Genomic DNA, 17,942 nt, shown 5'->3' on the forward strand with positions numbered 1-17,942 from the left:
AGTGGTGATGGTGATAAAGTAATGTTGATGTAGTATAGGACAATATTATACTAGGTATAAATGTGGTATAAGATAAACAATATGGGCTATATGAGAGAAGTAATTTGATCTGTGTAGTGTGTCAGTAATCCAGTCTGACTCCTCACAGCTTTTGAGAACTATATATTTTCATGTAAGTATTGATTTAAATCTTCTGTCATAATAATAATAATAATAATAATAATAATAATAATAATAATAATAAAAATACATAACGCCAGTTTGTTAGACACAGGCACATAACGACAGAAATACACACAGCACGTAACTGGCTTCTTTTAGCGCCATCTAGTGTTTAATTACTGTTAAACCACAGTGCTGCTGAATTCTCCATTTTGATTGGTCAGAAGGTGTTGATTAGTTTCCTATAACAATAGCTCTGAGAGTAGCTCTGATCGAGCTGATATATTTGTTAATTAAATATTCCTGTAAAAGAGTTTCAGTTAGGAAAATGGCAAGTAGCCCACTAGCTGTAGAAAATAGGACAACACATCCATCCATCCATCTTCTATACCGCTTATCCTTTTCAGGGTCACGGGGGAACCTGGAGCCTATCCCACGGAGCATTGGCACAAGGCGGGGTACACCCTGGACAGGGCTCCAATCTATCACAGGTCACACATGTCTTTGGACAGGGGGAGAAAACCGGAATACCCGGAGGAAACCCCCACAGTGCTAGAGAACATGCAAACTCCACACACACAGGGAAGTGGCGGGAATCAAACCCTCTACCCTGGAGAACAACACATATACATGCACAAAAAAGTGGCAGAAAAAAAGTGCATTATAAAATTATGGATGAATGTATTTGAGGTTATCTCTACACACTTAAACCAACAAACAACACCAACATCAATAAATATAATCATTTAAAAATACGCCTAACTCTATCACAGTCTAACATTACACTTTACAGTCAATATAAGATTGCTTTTCTTTAGCGAAAGGAAACCATTAACAAGGAATTTCTCCTATTCAGAGAAAAAAAAGATATATTTTTAATTTTTTTATTAAAACCACAGATCTGGCAACCAACACTATTCACCCACTTCCGCGTCCGATCCGTTGTTTTCGCGACCGCCAGAGGGCCTCTTACATAATCCAAACTGACTTTAGCTGTCCAGATATCTGCCTGTTCTAAATAAAGACTATTTCAATATCATTAATGAGTTCTGAAAAATATAAAGACGTTCCATTACGTGAACATATTAAGAAAATAATAGTTATTTAACACAGATAAGTTATAAACGTCACCTTTTTTTGTTTTTGAACATAAATAATTGTTAATATTTACGGCCCTCTATAGTAAGGCCCCCTAAAACCGAGGAGCACATTCAAATTTCAAAACAATGCTGATGGTGTCTGAGTATGGTGACGGTCATGGTGGATATAAACTTGTTTATTTTTCATTATTATTACAAAGATAGGCAGTTTATATCTCTCATGCATGGTTAGATAGATGAAAGTAATGTTGGTTATTACATTAGCTGTCTTGTTAGGTTTCCTGTGCGAATGCACAGCGAGGTAAAGTGAGCATTGTTTTAAAATTAATATAAAGAGATAATCAGTAAGAGAGTGAGAGTGAGTGCAGAGAAAATGGAGGCTGAGGAGAAATCAGTAGCTGTTGCTGCTTGTACGAGTGTTGAAGTGCCGAAGCCGCCCTCCATAGAGGACTTCACGGTGCTGAAGCCGATCAGCCGCGGCGCCTTCGGGAAAGTGTTTCTGGCCCGGAAAAATAACAACTCCAAACTCTATGCTGTGAAGGTACTCTTATAAACCCATGTACACATTCATCTGCCTCATGTCCATGAATTTAAGCCGGGTTTACGAGGTGCATGGATCCCAACGGTTAACATTATGTCCTGGAAATGTCATTAAAGGTGCAATAGTCATTAATAAAATCTCTTACTTGGACAAATAACCTGCAATATATGAAAAACTGGTTATAATATCAAGAATTAAGCCGTCGAGTTTAGCACGAGTGTATCAAGTGGCTGGGAAAACCCGTTTGGAAAGCCGAGTTCCGGCCCGGACGCTTGTTTGTGTTTGTGTTTGTATGGGCCTCCTGTCAATCATTTTATAAAACGTTTCAATGAATGTCCTCAAACGTTTATCATAGATTACGTTCACATGAACAGCAATAATCTAATTATTGACCTTATTCCTAATAAGACAAGATTCTGATTAAGGTTCGCTTTTAGAATATTCCTTTCATGTTCCTAGACGTAGACGGATTAGCGTCACACGTCATTACGTCCCCGCGCCACGCCGTCCGACGTTCCCTCCAGAATTTCACGCATGCACATACAGTTCGTCTCCGTTATGGGACCGTATACAGTTTTGGGTGTTTTTATTTTTAATTTTACAAACGCTTCAAGTGCGGTTAATTATTTGTCATGCTGTACGTGCAAATAGACGACTGCATGAAGCCGTGGGCTGCGTCCCAAACCGCGTACTTACCGTCTACATAATAGGTAAATAAATACATGTAGTTCTCCTACTAACTAGTAGGTAAGTACGCGGTTTGGGACGCGGCCGTGCTCTCTTGTTTGCCGTCAAACGGTTGAGCGCTGCCGTGTGTGATCGTGTCCTGTCGCACAATGCGGTGAAAACTCACACACGATGTTAATAGTGTGATTAAGGTGTGTAAGTGTCTGTAATGCACATCGATAACGCGACTAAAACAGTTATACTCCACACATCTTAATTCCATTTGTGTTTACTTCGAGTATGACTTTAATCGGATTAAGGTCATCAATAATCACTGTTTATATACTAGTTTCTTAATCAGAGTGTCAGGTTAATATCGGATTATTGTTGTCTGTGTAAATGTACCGATTGTCCCTACTCTAAAACTTTTTGGACAGAGGTTTCTATATTATTATTTTACAGATTACCGAAACCACTTTATTGTTGATTCGTCTTCTCGGGTATATTTGATCTTTACAAAGCCAGAGAAATACACCCTGAACCTAATTTTAGAATGTTTTCTGCTGATTTATGCTTCATTGAAGAATATGTCTAAACCCTTGAACACCAAGGAATCTAAAGCATATAGTATTCTTAAGACTGTCTTCATGAAAATACATTTTTTGTTCCAGAAATAGTGAGGGGTTGCTATGTGATGTTTCGCGTTTAACTGTCTTACATGTTGGCCGTATGTCCCCAATGCTGTGTGAAATTCTCTTTATTGTTTAACCTTTTGATATTTTGTTTAAAAAAAAATCACAAAAATACTTTGCTGTCATGGGTATCAGACAATTGCAAACAAAACACAGGGTTATCCAAAAAAAAAAATAGATATATCAGTTCAAAATTAATATTAGAAAAAATAAAAATTTAGTACACCTGGGTGACTAGGAACAGGAAATTGTTCAACCATGACTTCCTGTTTCACAGGGGTATAAATATGAGGTAACACATGAGCCAAATTACCTTAGTCATTCATAACAATGTGTAAGAGCGAGGAATGTAGCTGTGATGTGCAGAAAAAGGTTGTTGAGCTTCACAAAATGTTCAGTGGCTATGAGAAAATAACACAAGCATTGAAAACGCCCATTTCCACCATCAGGGCAATAATTAAGAAGGTCCAGTCAACTGGAAATGTTATGAATCGACCTGGAATTGGACGTGTGTCTATATCGTCCCAACACACTGTGAAAGGACGGTTCGAGTGGATAAAAATCTCCAAGGATCACAGCTGGAGAGTTGCAGAAGTTAGTTGTGTCTTGGGGTCAGAAAGTCTCCAAAACTACAATCTGAAGACACCGACATCACCACAAGCTGTTTGGAAGGGTTTGAAAAAAAAGCCTCTACTCTCATCCAAACACAAACTCGAGCGTCTTCAGTGTGCAGACACGACTGGAACTTCAAATGGGATCGGGTTCTACGGTCAGATGAAACCAGAATAGAGCTTTTTGGTAATAAACACCAGAGGTGGTTTTGGAGCACACAGAGAGGTAGCCGTATGGAAAAGTACCTCATGCCCATATGGAAAAGTACCTCATTATTATTATTATTATTATTATTATTATTATTATTATCATAAATAAAAATAATAATTCAAATGTCAACCTATTTAACTGTTAGACTGTCGGATCTTGCCTTAATGCACCTTTAAAACATGTTTTCAGGATCCCTGTTGCTGTCCAAATACAAGATAAATGTCCTTGTCATGTGTGTTATGCTCATTCAGTGTAAATGATTTGTTGGCAGGTGGTGAAGAAAGCGGACATGGTGGATAAGAACATGAGTGATCAGATGCGGGCAGAGAGAGACGCTCTGGCCCTCAGCAAAAGCCCCTTCATCGTGCACCTGTATTACTCCCTGCAGACGGCCAGCAAGGTTTATTTGGTATGAAAAAGCACAAACTGCAATGAGCATTACCGTTGCCCTTATACAGTATGAGAGCGGCCTCTAGAGGCTAAATAAACACTATCAATGATTAATTTTGTGATGTTATTTGAAGTGTTTTTGTTTTTGTTTGGTTCAGGTCATGGAGTACCTGATCGGCGGTGACGTGAAGTCTCTGCTCCACGTCTACGGCTACTTCGACGAGGACATGTCCCTAAAATACATTTCCGAAGTGGCACTAGCTTTGGATTACCTTCACCGACATGGCATCATTCACAGGTACTTGTTACAGTCCCATCCGAAAGTATCGGAACAGCGAGGCCAATTTGATTTTCAGCTTTCCTTTCCTCGTATTTACACCTACACGTGTTAAACAGCTTCGAACATGACACCTTTTTGTTTGAACAGCCCCCCTCCCCTGTGTTCAAAAGTATTGGAACATGTAACTGATGGGTGTTTCTTGCTGCCCGGGTGTGCCCTGTTAAATTGATTGTCTAAAGAATTCATAGCTGTGTGTGGTTTGAGCCCTAGGTTTCACCTGTGAAGACTGCATTTGTTATTAAAAAGGATAAACCAACATGAAGACTAGAGAGCTGTCTATGGGAGAACAGTGCTAAAAAAAAACAACAAACAAACCCAAATGTCTTCACTGTATAGCGAAAACAATAGAATTGGCCTTGCTGTTCCAATACCTTTGGAGGGGACTGTATATTATACAAAATATGTGTTATACAGAAACATTATACAGCTCCTTTCTGCAGGGATCTGAAACCTGACAACATGCTGGTCAGCAACGAGGGCCACATCAAGCTCACTGACTTCGGCCTCTCCAAAGTGAAACTCGACAGGGGTATGCTAACGTCGAAAAATACTCTATTTAGCATATTCTATTCTATTCTATTTATTTATTTATTTATTTATGTATAATTATTTTTAAATAGATTTTTTTTTCCAATCAGAAAACAAATACATTGATGCTTTTGGCTCATAGATGTTTTGTACTCTCTAGAATTGAACCTTCTGGATATACTGACCACGCCCTCTCTGGCCAAACCGAAGAAGGATTATTTCCGGACGCCTGGTCAAGTTTTGTCCTTGATAAGTTCTCTCGGTCTTGTAAGTGCAACAAGAATCCCGTTTGTAATTGGCAGTGTGTGTTTGCGCAATAAATTAGGAGGACAGATGAACCAAGTTTACAAGGAGTTTGTATGCCTATATTTTTGACAAATGCTTTGGTATAAATGATTAAAAGAGACAGCAATAAGGACGTGTTCGCTCTATATGCTGTGTATACAGGCATATACTTAAATAATATTCTTAAAAATAATCCACAGAGATTAATTTGTATTTGTATGACCTTTTATGGTTCTGTAAACCTACCGTACCGCATACCACGATTTTAACATTAAACGTTTAGAAAAATAATAATTAAAACAAGGTTTTTGTAAAAGTCTTTTTCCTAATATATTGAAAAAAGCATACTGTACAAGTTGAAAGCATTTATAGGATACACAATTATTTAATTTCTTTTTAAAAAATTAAAAAAAGATGCTTTTAAAATTTTTTTTACTGTCAATAAAAATGAATAATTTCACATCCTCTACACGTATTGTACATATTTATCTGTGTATTGTGTCTCCACTGTGAAGAATACGCCAGTGGTGGACGGGAAGCGTCACAGCAGCGCCTCGGCCATGGCCAGTCCTATGTCGTGTGGAAAAGCCGGGCTGAGGAAGAGCTCGCTTTGTTCGCCGCTGTCGGCTAGAAGACGAGAGCTCCTGCATTCCCCGATCTGCCTGTCACGAGGCCTCGGTATGCATCTCGTTAATGTTTTTCAATCATTTTATCTTGAGTATCGTTCTCATCCGTTTGTCTAAGCACTGACACGTTGAGTGTGTGTGTGTGTGTGATTTTCTTCTAGGAGCTAACAGTGTGTTCAGTCCCAGCTTGCTGGCCAAAAGTCTGACGCCGAGGCTGATGAAATCCAGGAAGAGGTTCGAGTCTTTAAGTGTCGGCAGTGCTCAGTCGTGCCTGCTGCCGTCCAGCGGCTCGGAGAACTGCGTCAGCCCGCTGTGGGAGGACGAGCAGGTAACGCCCGCTTTACACCCACGCTTTATAGATGTACCTTATTACTCAGCTATGTTAATGTGGATGAACTACAACGAATGAAAGAAAAATATCGTGTAGTTGCAGAAATCAGGAGCTGATGAAAACGTCCCGCCTCCAAACATGAAGGGCGGAGTCGACAAATCTGGGCACAAACTTCCGGCGCCCGCTGTGGAGGGAAAGATGAGCGGTGAGATGTGGGTTCCTGGAAACAACGCTCCTCACACACCGCTTCACAACTCGGACCCGAGGTCGAGAAATCTCCGGCTTGAGATATCCGTCAAGCCGGAGGTTTCAGCAGGAAAGAGACTGATGTTCACCGAGTCTGATCTCTGGGTGACGCCTGGTAAGACTCCGTTCAAACCGTCATGCGAGAACAGTGTTAGGAAGCCTGAGAGGAGCTTACCGGGTGTTTGTAGGTCCTTGGAGAATGGATCTGCTCTAAAACCGGGCTCGTCTGTGAAACGAGGGTTTACGGAGGTGGATAAAAGCCCCGAGCAAGCTGAGATCCAGGCAAAGAAGCGCACCGGTGAATACAAGCGGTGTTTTCCCGTTCCGGCGAACGACTCCAGGATGCATACGGGTCTGACCGGGATTTTCTCTGCTGTCGGTTTGGGGAATGGCGGAGGAATCCCGAAACAGTCCAGCCCTACAAAAGTGACTAAGAATCTTTTGTGTGAGCTGGAGGAACCGGGCGAGAACGTGCCCACGTCCGGCCTCACGTCCTCCCCGCGAGAGACGAGACGAAGCCTGAGCTTGGACTCTGATAGCTCGGTTCACGAAATGTCGGTGATCACAAACACACCTCCTCCACGCGGAGAAAAAGAAGCGCTGGTGTCCTCATTTGAGGATGAAAATGAAGCACCGTCTGTGTCAACCTCACCGAAGCATCACGAGGAACACCGTCACCTCCACGTCGCCTCAAGCAGCCTTCTCAAATCGCCTGCGTTTCTCAAGCCGAAGAACGTAGTGGTCTTCAGAAGCTACTGCAGCTCCATCAACCGTTCCAACCTGTCCTACGGCTCGCGCCTCAGCTTGACCTCGATGGACGGCATGGAAGCGTCGACCTCGTTCCAGACCGCACCCACCGCCATCACGCCTGTGCAGAAGAAGAGACCCAGCCTCAACAGCTCACTTTACCAGGTACACGTAGAAGTCAGAATTCAGGGCAACAAACATGTCCGCTAGTAAAGTTTATCGTTCTCGCCTTCTTAGTTAGCAATATATAGCTAATAATAATCAGATAAATAACATTTATTTAACAAAGCCTGGTGAAGTTTTTATGGAAGGAGTCTCCAGTGTCAGCACTTTTGTATCAGGAGGTTTGCGCTTTGAGGTTTCTCGGAAACATGATCAACTGCGTCGGTTTGTATTGTTAATTGTATGAGATCACGACTCACAGCTACTTGTCATGGTCAGGTCGAGCTCTACGTTAGCCCACTGCTGTATGTCTAAAGGCAAACTTTAGTTTCCTCGTTTGATTGATTTGTTCTTGTTTTTCCTCCTAGACGCCTCAGCCGATGGCCATGTCTCACACGCCTTATCGTACACCTAAGAGTGTACGTAGAGGTCCGGAACCAGCGGAGAATGCCCCGATCCTCGGGACCCCCGACTACCTCGCCCCAGAGCTTTTACTAGGGAAACATCATGGTAAGAGGAAACTGGAGTAATACTAGCAACAATAAACTTCAGTCCTCATGCTGCACTCACACCAGCACTGTATTTATTTATTTATTTATTTATTTATTTATTTATTTATTTACTTCACATCACTCAGAATGTTCTACTTTGGTCGCCTGTGGGCATTTTTCCTATTTTTTAGTTTGATGCCGGTTGCCATGGTTTCACAAGGCTAGTGCGATATCCACAAAAGCTGTCCAGAGGACGCGTATAAAATCGCCGATCTGAATTCCAACGCCTTCCTCAAATTTTTTTTCTTTTTTTTTTTCTTCAGTGACAGTCTCCATATTGTTTTGAATTGCATTGAGTTGTTGCTGGTGTGAAGGCAGGGTTAGTGTACTGTCCGTCATGTAATATACAGTCGCCGACCACTTTAATAGGAGCGCCTGTACAGCTGCGTATTCGTGCAGTTACGTAATCGGCCAATCGTGTAGCAGCAGCGCGATTTCGCAGTTTTTGTTTTTCGCACTATTTCGTGCGAACTCTTAAAATAACAGGAGATCAACACTTTTTGAACTGCTCACTCTGGCACCAACATGTTGATGTAAACATTGAGGATTGAGTGTACAAGCTGGGGGATTGAGTGTACAAGCTGGGGGATTGAGTGTACAAGCTGGGGGATTGAGTGTACAAGCTGGGGGATTGAGTGTATACCCAAGAGATTCGATATACTTCCTGACCAAACTATTAATTATTCCCTAAAAAGCAGTAGTGGTATACAGCCGTAAGCTGTTGTTTATTACATACCCGTATCTGCACGATTATCATATACGTTGTAGTGCTGCGACACGATTGGCTGCTTAGAGAATTGCAGAAATATACAGGTGTACCTATTAAAGTGGCCGGTGAGTGCGATTGCTTTACGATGTAGTTAAATGTCTGATGCTCTGCACACTGAGCAGCTTCCTCACTGCCCCTTATGTTTTAGTTGCAGGATCAGTTGCGTATGGTGAGTATGATGTGTAGTTTTGTGCTGATGCATGAGCAGGCCACTTTTCCATAAAGGTATACTTCATCCAAAAGCACACACATGGCTAATAATGACTGCAAGTTTGTGCGAGCCAGTCAAGTGTTTGATTTTTCTATACATTTACTAGTCACAACACATTGGTTGAAGTATCTTTTATGTTCTTTGCCAAGGGAAATGGCTGACTAATTTCAGTAACGTGAATGGGTATCCTGCTTCCATATTTGGCCATGCTTGATGCTTACAGCTTCACTGATGCTCTGTGAACTTGGGAATAACGGGATAATCTTTTTTACTGGGAAACTTTGTAACATGGACTTCCCAGTCAGTCCTGTCTTTTTAAAAAAAAAAAAACAAGTAAAAATTTAATGAAAAGTCAAATGCTTTAGTGTTTGGTTACCTGGCTATGGCGTGTTAAGGCTCAGTCACGCTAGTGTTTTGTTAGCGAACTATCACAAAGTTACTTCCATTTTAATGAATTGCTCTGTGAGGACCTGTTACTCATCACAGGTTTTATGAGTTTGTCAAGTTCAGGGAAAGGGGAGGTCCTTTGAATTGCAACGTAGACGATCCGAGATGGAGGATATGGTGTAGAGGATGGAGGATATGGTGTAGAGGATGGAGGATATGGTGTAGGAGATGGAGGATCGGGTGTAGGAGATGGAGGATCGGGTGTAGGAGATGGAGGATCGGGTGTAGGAGATGGAGGATCGGGTGTAGGAGATGGAGGGTACGGTGTAGGAGATGGAGGGTACGGTGTAGGAGATGGAGGGTACGGTGTAGGAGATGGAGGGTACGGTGTAGGAGATGGAGGGTACGGTGTAGGAGATGGAGGATACGGTGTAGGAGATGGAGGATACGGTGTAGGAGATGGAGGATACGGTGTAGGAGGTGGAGGATACGGTGTAGGAGGTGGAGGATACGGTGTAGGAGATGGATTATACGGTGTAGGAGATGGAGGATAGGGTGTAGGAGATGGAGGATAGGGTGTAGGAGATGGAGGGTACGGTGTAGGAGATGGAGGATAGGGTGTAGGAGGTGGAGGATACGGTGTAGGAGGTGGAGGATACGGTGTAGGAGATGGATTATACGGTGTAGGAGATGGAGGATAGGGTGTAGGAGATGGAGGATAGGGTGTAGGAGATGGAGGGTACGGTGTAGGAGATGGAGGATAGGGTGTAGGAGGTGGAGGATACGGTGTAGGAGATGGAGGATACGGTGTAGGAGATGGATTATACGGTGTAGGAGATGGAGGCTCGGGTGTAGGAGATGGAGGATAGGGTGTAGGAGATGGAGGGTAGGGTGTAGGAGATGGAGGGTAGGGTGTAGGAGATGGAGGGTAGGGTGTAGGAGATGGAGGATACGGTGTAGGAGATGGAGGGTATGGTGTAGGAGATGGAGGATACGGTGTAGGAGGTGGAGGATACGGTGTAGGAGGTGGAGGATACGGTGTAGGAGGTGGAGGATACGGTGTAGGAGGTGGAGGATACGGTGTAGGAGGTGGAGGATACGGTGTAGGAGATGGAGGATACGGTGTAGGAGATGGAGGATTGAGTGTATAGCCAAGAGATTTGATATACTTCCTGACTGAACTATAAATGATTCCATAAAAAGCAGTAGTGGTATACAGCCGAAACTGCATTAGCCGTTAATTAATAATTTTTACATCTATAGTTAAGGTGTTAGCTAGCTTCCTATCAACCAATTCCGACAAGATTTCCTCCCGAGTAGATGCAGAGCTAACGTTCCTCTCCTCAGATTTTCCCTCATTCTCAGCACGGCTAAAAAGCTATGTAGAGAATAGAGGACTTCTTAATCGTCGCCGTTCAATCACTACAAAATTCTTGAGTGATTGTGGCTTTAGAAGGTGGAATAAATGACAAAAAAGTGTGGACTGGCTGGGATTTGGGATAGCATCTCATCTGCTTTAATGGGCTTCTAGTTTAATTGGTGGTGCTGTGAACGTGATTGGAGGACCAGTGGCCCAAAGGACATTAATTTCCCAAACGTAGGCAAATATTCACAATTAGTAGTGCTGTAAGTGACTAAAAGATCTCCTGTTTGATTACTAGCACACTTGGACATGTTCTCATTGAACAGTTAGTGTGGTAGTTCATTTATTTCAGCGTTAATGAGGATATGCAAGAGAGGAAAAGTAAACATTTGGCTGGAAATGAACCAAAACATAAAAATGTGACCTTATTTAAAAAGGGGACTATCCATAAATTTGCAAGTTTTCTGAATTATGCTTCAGGCTTGACACCATCATTGATGACACTGACACTCATTAACACCCCCCCAATAATTGAAACTACATACCGAATGTAAAATTGCCTCACATTTTAATTTAAGCTAATTATACCTTTTTTCTTTAGTCCAAAAATCAGTTTAACCTCTCCCTGCTCGCACAGCTGTGCAGTAGACTCGTGGTCACGCTCTAACACACTGCAGGACGTTGAGAGGACAGTGATGTGTTAAGCAAGACCGTGATCATGTTTTCTCCCTCCACAGACGTCATGGTGGACTGGTGGGCGCTGGGCGTGTGCCTGTTCGAGTTCCTCACCGGCGTGCCTCCGTTCAACGACGAAACTCCTCAACTCGTCTTCCAGAATATTCTCAACCGAGGTCATTGGCGCTCTTATGACTATACAAAATAACATGACAAATATGTGATGTGTAGATTTTCAAACTAGGAACTTCATGATTGTTTGTTTATTCAGTTAATTCAATTACAAGATGCATCAAATCACTAGAAGTACATTTGGGATGATGTACTATCTCCACACAAGCTGGCTACGAACACTATCAAATTAAAAATGGTCTCAGTTTCTGCCGCATGTTTAACGGTTTAAACGGTTTCATGTACCAGAATAAGGTGGTGAAGAAATCGGCGCTGCTCTATTCTGGGTTTCTGTATGAAGTCATAAATAAGGAAGTGGAACGTCAACTCCTGTGTGATGTCATGGTGGAAACGGTCTATTTGTGATTTCATGGACGAGACGGTAGAACCGGTCTGTGATGTCACGGACGAGACGGTAGACAGTTTGTGATGTCACGGACGAGACGGTAGAACCGGTCTGTGATGTCACGGACGAGACGGTAGAACCGGTCTGTGATGTCACGGACGAGACGGTAGAACCGGTCTGTGATGTCACGGACGAGACGGTAGAACCGGTCTGTGATGTCACGGACGAGACGGTAGAACCGGTCTGTGATGTCACGGACGAGACGGTAGACAGTTTGTGATGTCACGGACGAGACGGTAGAACCGGTCTGTGATGTCACGGACGAGACGGTAGAACCGGTCTGTGATGTCACGGACGAGACGGTAGAACCGGTCTGTGATGTCACGGACGAGACGGTAGACAGTTTGTGATGTCACGGACGAGACGGTAGACAGTTTGTGATGTCACGGACGAGACGGTAGAACCGGTCTGTGATGTCACGGACGAGACGGTAGACAGTTTGTGATGTCACGGACGAGACGGTAGAACCGGTCTGTGATGTCACGGACGAGACGGTAGACAGTTTGTGATGTCACGGACGAGACGGTAGAACCGGTCTGTGATGTCACGGACGAGACGGTAGACAGTTTGTGATGTCACGGACGAGACGGTAGAACCGGTCTGTGATGTCACGGACGAGACGGTAGACAGTTTGTGATGTCACGGACGAGACGGTAGAACCGGTCTGTGATGTCACGGACGAGACGGTAGAACCGGTCTGTGATGTCACGGACGAGACGGTAGACTCGGCCTGTGATGATGTCGCGGACGAGACGGCGGAACAGGCCCCTGATGTCGTCGCGGACGAGACGGCGGAACAGGCCCCTGATGTCGTCGCGGACGAGACGGCGGAACCGGCCCGTGATGTCGTCGCGGACGAGACGGCGGAAGTTATTTCTTTGCGATTTCTTTCCGATGCTAAATTGATTTTGCTTGTCTTGTGCTAGTGCGGCGAATCATTTTCAGCGCGAGGAATCAACTCCTAAGCTTTGGGTTTGACTCAGAGTTTTCAATGCCTAGGATCAGTGAATCGACCCTTTACGGATCGACTTTGACGTAAACCGAAAGCATGATGATGACTTGATGCACAAGATGTATATAAAAAAAATATATACCTTGGATATGCTCTGAAAATGAAACAGTGTAGCGTCGAACAAAAAATTAGTTTCACTACTTACAAGTTAACCGATTTCAAACGGCTTCGACCAAAGCATCACGAGATGATATTTTCCGATAGGGCAGGAAGGATAGATCAATATGACCGTGAGCGTACGCTACAGCTACAACACATCAGGATCGGGGAAAGTAGAACTTCAACTTTTCAGTACGAGACGATAGACAGTTAGTAAGATAAGTCACCTCATGATGTTCGCGTAAACAATTTGAAACGTGTTCATGCATAAATCAGTGTGATTCGTTTAATTCCGATGCCTGTGTTTCTGATAACGGTGACAGATATTCCATGGCCTGATGCAGAAGAGGAATTATCCCCCAATGCTCGAGGTGCCATAGAGATTCTCCTCAGTACAGACGTCACCAAACGGGCTGGGCTTAAAGGTGAGGACTCCACCGAGCACCATGAAACATGCCGCGGCGACTAGCCAATTCTGGATCGTGATTTTATTCCTCCATTAAAATACGATGCTGGGAATGTTTAAAGAAAAAAGTAACCATTTAAACAACATTCTTATTATTCGCTTTCATTTTTAAGAATGAACCGCACGTTCTAGGAATATCCTGGTTTTAAGGTCCGGCTTTCACAAATGTTGATTTAAATAAATGTGAAGCATTTACCTGTCAAACCAATTCGAAATGTTTTTGTGAACGAATTTTTAAAAGTACATTTTAAGTTATAAGTCGCAACCGTTTGCCATTTTCTAAGCATCACTGCCGCACGCGAAGATTGTCCGTATACTTTAAATCGACAGACGTGATCTATTCATTCTCATTCCTGACCGGTCAGCAGGCGTTGATTAATTTCCTGTAACAGCAGCCCCGACCGCCGTGCAGGTTTTATATTAATGCGCTCGTTCGATCACGTTATTGTTTCTATGGTAACCGCTCGTTCTCAGGGACTCGATCCTCATCTCCGAGACCCCGGTGTCGTTAACAGTCCGAGGTGAAGCCTGAACGTGAAGTTTTCCGACATTTTCAGGACAAAGTTTTTGCGCTGTAACATAAGCGATAACCGAGAGGATCCACCATGCTCTGGACAATATCAAATGTAGCTATAAATGGATAAAAAGTACTTTTTTTTTTTTTTTTTTTCCCCCGCAATGTTAATCGTTGGCAAACCGCTGTGGTATGAGATAATCCACTTCAGGGTGTGCTTTTATAGGAAAATAATCAACTTGGTGGTGGTAGCGGTGTCCCAGCTTCATCACACCACTCCGTCGTTCATTATTTTCCCATAACAGCATGCCCATAAGTGTTTTGATTCCTTACTTCTTGGTGCTTGTGGATCTATAAGATCCATTAATACTCGACTACATGTGTGTGTGAAGTGACTTGTATTTACAGTATAAATATACTTTTGGTTTGTTCCCCTCCCCCCTCCCTTTGCAGAGCTGAAAGAGCATGCGTTCTTTGCGGGTTTGGACTGGGACAATCTCCAGAACCAGGCCATGCCATTCATTCCCGAGCCTCATGACGAGACAGACACGTCCTACTTTGAGGCGAGAAACACTGCGCAACACCTGGCTGTCTCGGGCTTCAGTCTCTAACACACACCCACACACACGCACACGCTCCCGTAGCTCGTCCTGGCCGACGCGGCGACGGAGATCATTTCCAGATTATGAATGTAGCCACTGTTCTCCTTTCCGTATCTGTTAAGACTCTTTGCTAACGTTTTATGATCGCACACTATTGAGTCAGTTAATCTGACTCGGGTTCAAAAATAATAAGATTCAGTGCAGACAAAAACGGATCAGCGCTCTACATATTACACACTTGTGTATATAGATATAAGCCCTGTCGGTATTCGTTAATATCATTTTATTGTTCTGGGTGTCTGTACGAGTAACGTATTGCTCCTGCTGCTATGTGTGTATATATCTGGGCTTTCCGGACGTCTCCAGGGATGATCTCACCTGCAAAACGGCGTTTCTTTTCGGCTAATGTGCCACGCAGAAAAAACAAACAGATTTTTATGACGTTTCAGTGTGTTCCATATAACTATTCCATGGTGTACAAGTTTAAATAAAATCCCTTTAATATCGTCACCTTCGGGACGATCGATTGAGTCGATTCTTTTAAATCGATCCTTTTTATCTGTGTTCCTTCCTTCAAGATGGAGAAGTAGTTCGAAAAGGACAAAAATAAAAAAAAAAAAAAAAAAAGCTTCACACTCCATTGAGCATCTAATAACGCTTCAACACCCTTTAAACCTCGACGACACTCGGACCGTACCACGTTTTGAAAATACAGGGTGGCGTTTCGCACTTGTAAAGAAGACAGGCGAACTCCAAAAGCTCTCGAGAATTTTATTGGTGCTTCGGGTTAAGGGTAAGGACGTGCACTGGTCAGCGGTGGGAAGGTAGTGTTTCTAATAAAACGCAGCTTTTACTTACGTCTTCTGATTACTGTTCCAAAGAAGCCGATGCTACATTACAGTATGATACAATGAAAATATCACTTCAGTTTATTTATAAGTCTATTTCTAATATACACATATAATAACTATTAACATTATCGAACAATTTTACACTAAAGAGGAAACAAAACACAGGGTTTGAAGGAGAAACGTGAACAGAAATGCATCAATTATATGCAATCTAACGCAAACGTGTTAATGAACAGAACGACCGTCTGAAACCTTGTCCGGTAGTGCGTACGTACAACGCATCGAAAAGAACAACAAAAATTACAATAACAGATTTAAAAAAACACACACGAAAAAAAAAGGTGAAATATTTGAAAGTGTTTCTAGTCAGAACAGATTATTGCGTGACTTTTCTTAGAATCAAAGTGTGATTGATTAGGATGTCGCTAATCGTGTGCGGATATATTAAACACCGCTTTTTCCAGACATCGTCTCTGGCAAATACGAACATTCACAGGGGTGTCGAAGCAAAACGTACAGCGCTAAGCCCTAATACACGTGTTTATGGGGGTTTCTGTATACGTCTGCAGACAACAGAGAGTAATTACGATGTGCAGGAATCTCACGCTCCTGTTCCGGCCTACTCTGCGTCTCCCGTCAATCACGGAAACACTAGCCAATCGTGTGCGTCTGTGAGCTCGCGTACGCGGAAGTGGATGGACGGCGCTTTCCTCCGAGTGTGTTCCGCTCCCCCGCGACGCAGCAGTCAGGAGAAACGCGTCTGGCCGGTTTGACGCGAGACTTGGCAGGATGAAGAGGAAAATAAATAAATAAATGGTCGGCTTGACTTGTACGACGTGTACGCTGTAACCATGACAACGTTCTTAGGAATCCTAGCTAGTCTTGGCTAAGTAACCAGACTAGCCTAGCTGAAATGTTTGATGTGAGCTGTGATGAAGGCGTAGTTTTGGAGGCGGAAAATCACGTGATTTGCGAGTGAAACGCACCCTGATTGGTCCAGAGGTATTAAAAAAAAAAAAAAACAACAACTCTGTTTTTAGCGTGATCCTTAAGGTCCATTTATACCTCTTAAGTGATTTTTAAAAGGTACACTATGTTCATGTTTCCGGATGAAAGACACTACAGTAATAAAAAAAAACAGTAATTTTAGTAAAACTAAAATTTGTAAAAGTCGAGTTGCGTAACGTTGCTTACGAAGGTCTGGATAAGCGACTAACATGGCAGAATCAGTCCATACAGAATTTCCCACGTTTTTTTTTTTTTTTTTGTGTGTGTGTGTGATCGTTGCAGTCAAAAAGACTCGATCTTGCTGCGTCTCTGCACACTCGTTCAGGTTTCCGCGCTTCTTTTTGCGGGAAACTACTCGAATTGGCGAAACTGCATTTGCACTTATTGTTCTGCGCGCTCTTTCACGGCGAGGTCTGTCGGTAAACGAGAGTTTCGGCTGTACTCGTGTCCGCCGCACGTGAATCGAAGAGGGTTTGGGCTGAACGCACGTCGTGATGGCGTCGCGTGACCCGTCTCGGCCCAAATCTGCGGTGATTTTCTAGATCTCTGCGATCGTGAAATCCTGGAGGGATTCACAGAATGGTGCCGAGTGAAGTTAAAACGCCGGAACGCGTTAACGAACACGCGCTTTCTTTGTTCGCGCAAGCTTCGTGTCCGACCGCCTGTATCAAAGTAACGACCTCCTGCTCCTTCAGCGCCTTTGAGCCGATACACACCTACTGTTTTGATCTTGGAGCAGAGAATAAACGCGGACGTCTCTGTCCGTTCATCTTTAGGCGTTTTGTTTCTGTTAAAACTTCCTTTCTGGTTCCTGAGTATCCCTATAAAGTTGCGATCTCCTGATGATGCCGTGGCCGGGAGTACAATTTGCTGTGCTCGTCGGGTGGGCGGGGCATACTCTCTCTCTGTCTCCCCTGTCAGTCACAGAGACAGCAGCCAATTACGCGCATCCGTGAGCTCACATATGCGGAAGAGGGCAGATAGCGCTTTCCTCCGAGTGTGCTCGCGGTCGTCTCGGAGGAAGCACGTGAGCTGTCGTATGATAGCGGAGATCCGAACGGAGGGTGGGAATTGGCGGGCGACCGAACCGAGGGGGACAGTCCTTCCAGAAATGAACGCGAAATCAAGCAAAACTCCGCGATATTCGGAGGAGCCGTGCAATTTTTCAACATTACAACAGGTTTGTGCCAAGACGAGTCACGTGACCTCATCACAACGC

At 43.5% G+C, this 17,942-nt stretch overlaps 2 protein-coding genes across 6 annotated transcripts in view; one reads left to right on the forward strand and one right to left on the reverse strand.

Moving 5' to 3' along the window:
* Window positions 1-1,362: 1,362 nt before the first annotated feature.
* Window positions 1,363-15,374, forward strand: mastl (microtubule associated serine/threonine kinase-like). Of its 3 annotated transcripts, none has more exons than XM_017481542.3 (13): window positions 1,363-1,803; window positions 4,255-4,392; window positions 4,532-4,671; window positions 5,154-5,242; window positions 5,402-5,508; window positions 6,042-6,204; window positions 6,314-6,480; window positions 6,580-7,641; window positions 8,007-8,148; window positions 9,107-9,127; window positions 11,657-11,770; window positions 13,606-13,707; window positions 14,716-15,374. In XM_017481542.3, exons 1-13 carry the CDS (start codon window positions 1,636-1,638, stop codon window positions 14,871-14,873), a joined length of 2,571 nt encoding a protein of 856 aa, XP_017337031.1. In that variant the 5' UTR covers window positions 1,363-1,635; the 3' UTR covers window positions 14,874-15,374. The 3 variants fall into 3 exon arrangements, with proteins under 3 accessions (XP_017337031.1, XP_017337039.1, XP_053540060.1); XM_053684085.1 differs by lacking the exon at window positions 1,363-1,803 and adding an exon at window positions 3,555-3,998; XM_017481550.3 differs by lacking the exon at window positions 9,107-9,127.
* A 241-nt stretch (window positions 15,375-15,615) lies between these two features.
* The window catches only part of acbd5a (acyl-CoA binding domain containing 5a), an 18,644-nt gene continuing 16,317 nt past the window's right edge, over window positions 15,616-17,942 (reverse strand). For all 3 annotated transcript variants that reach the window (XM_017481612.3, XM_017481630.3, XM_017481620.3), the window contains exon 13: window positions 15,616-17,942. This exon is cut by the window's right edge and continues 948 nt beyond it. The gene's annotated coding sequence lies outside the window, so the exon portion shown is untranslated.

Source organism: Ictalurus punctatus, chromosome 1 (genome assembly GCF_001660625.3).
Source record: "Ictalurus punctatus breed USDA103 chromosome 1, Coco_2.0, whole genome shotgun sequence".
NCBI lineage: Eukaryota > Metazoa > Chordata > Actinopteri > Siluriformes > Ictaluridae > Ictalurus > Ictalurus punctatus.

What these genes read in the sequence shown, in the direction of transcription:
- mastl (XM_017481542.3), top strand. Translation starts at nt 1,636, where the DNA reads ATGGAGGCTGAGGAGAAATCAGTAGCTGTTGCTGCTTGTACGAGTGTT. An exon ending in TTTACTAGGGAAACATCATG is followed by an intron (nt 8,149 to 9,106) that starts GTAAGAGGAAAC and finishes CTTATGTTTTAG; the next exon opens with TTGCAGGATCAGTTGCGTAT. An exon ending in TGCAGGATCAGTTGCGTATG is followed by an intron (nt 9,128 to 11,656) that starts GTGAGTATGATG and finishes CTCCCTCCACAG; the next exon opens with ACGTCATGGTGGACTGGTGG.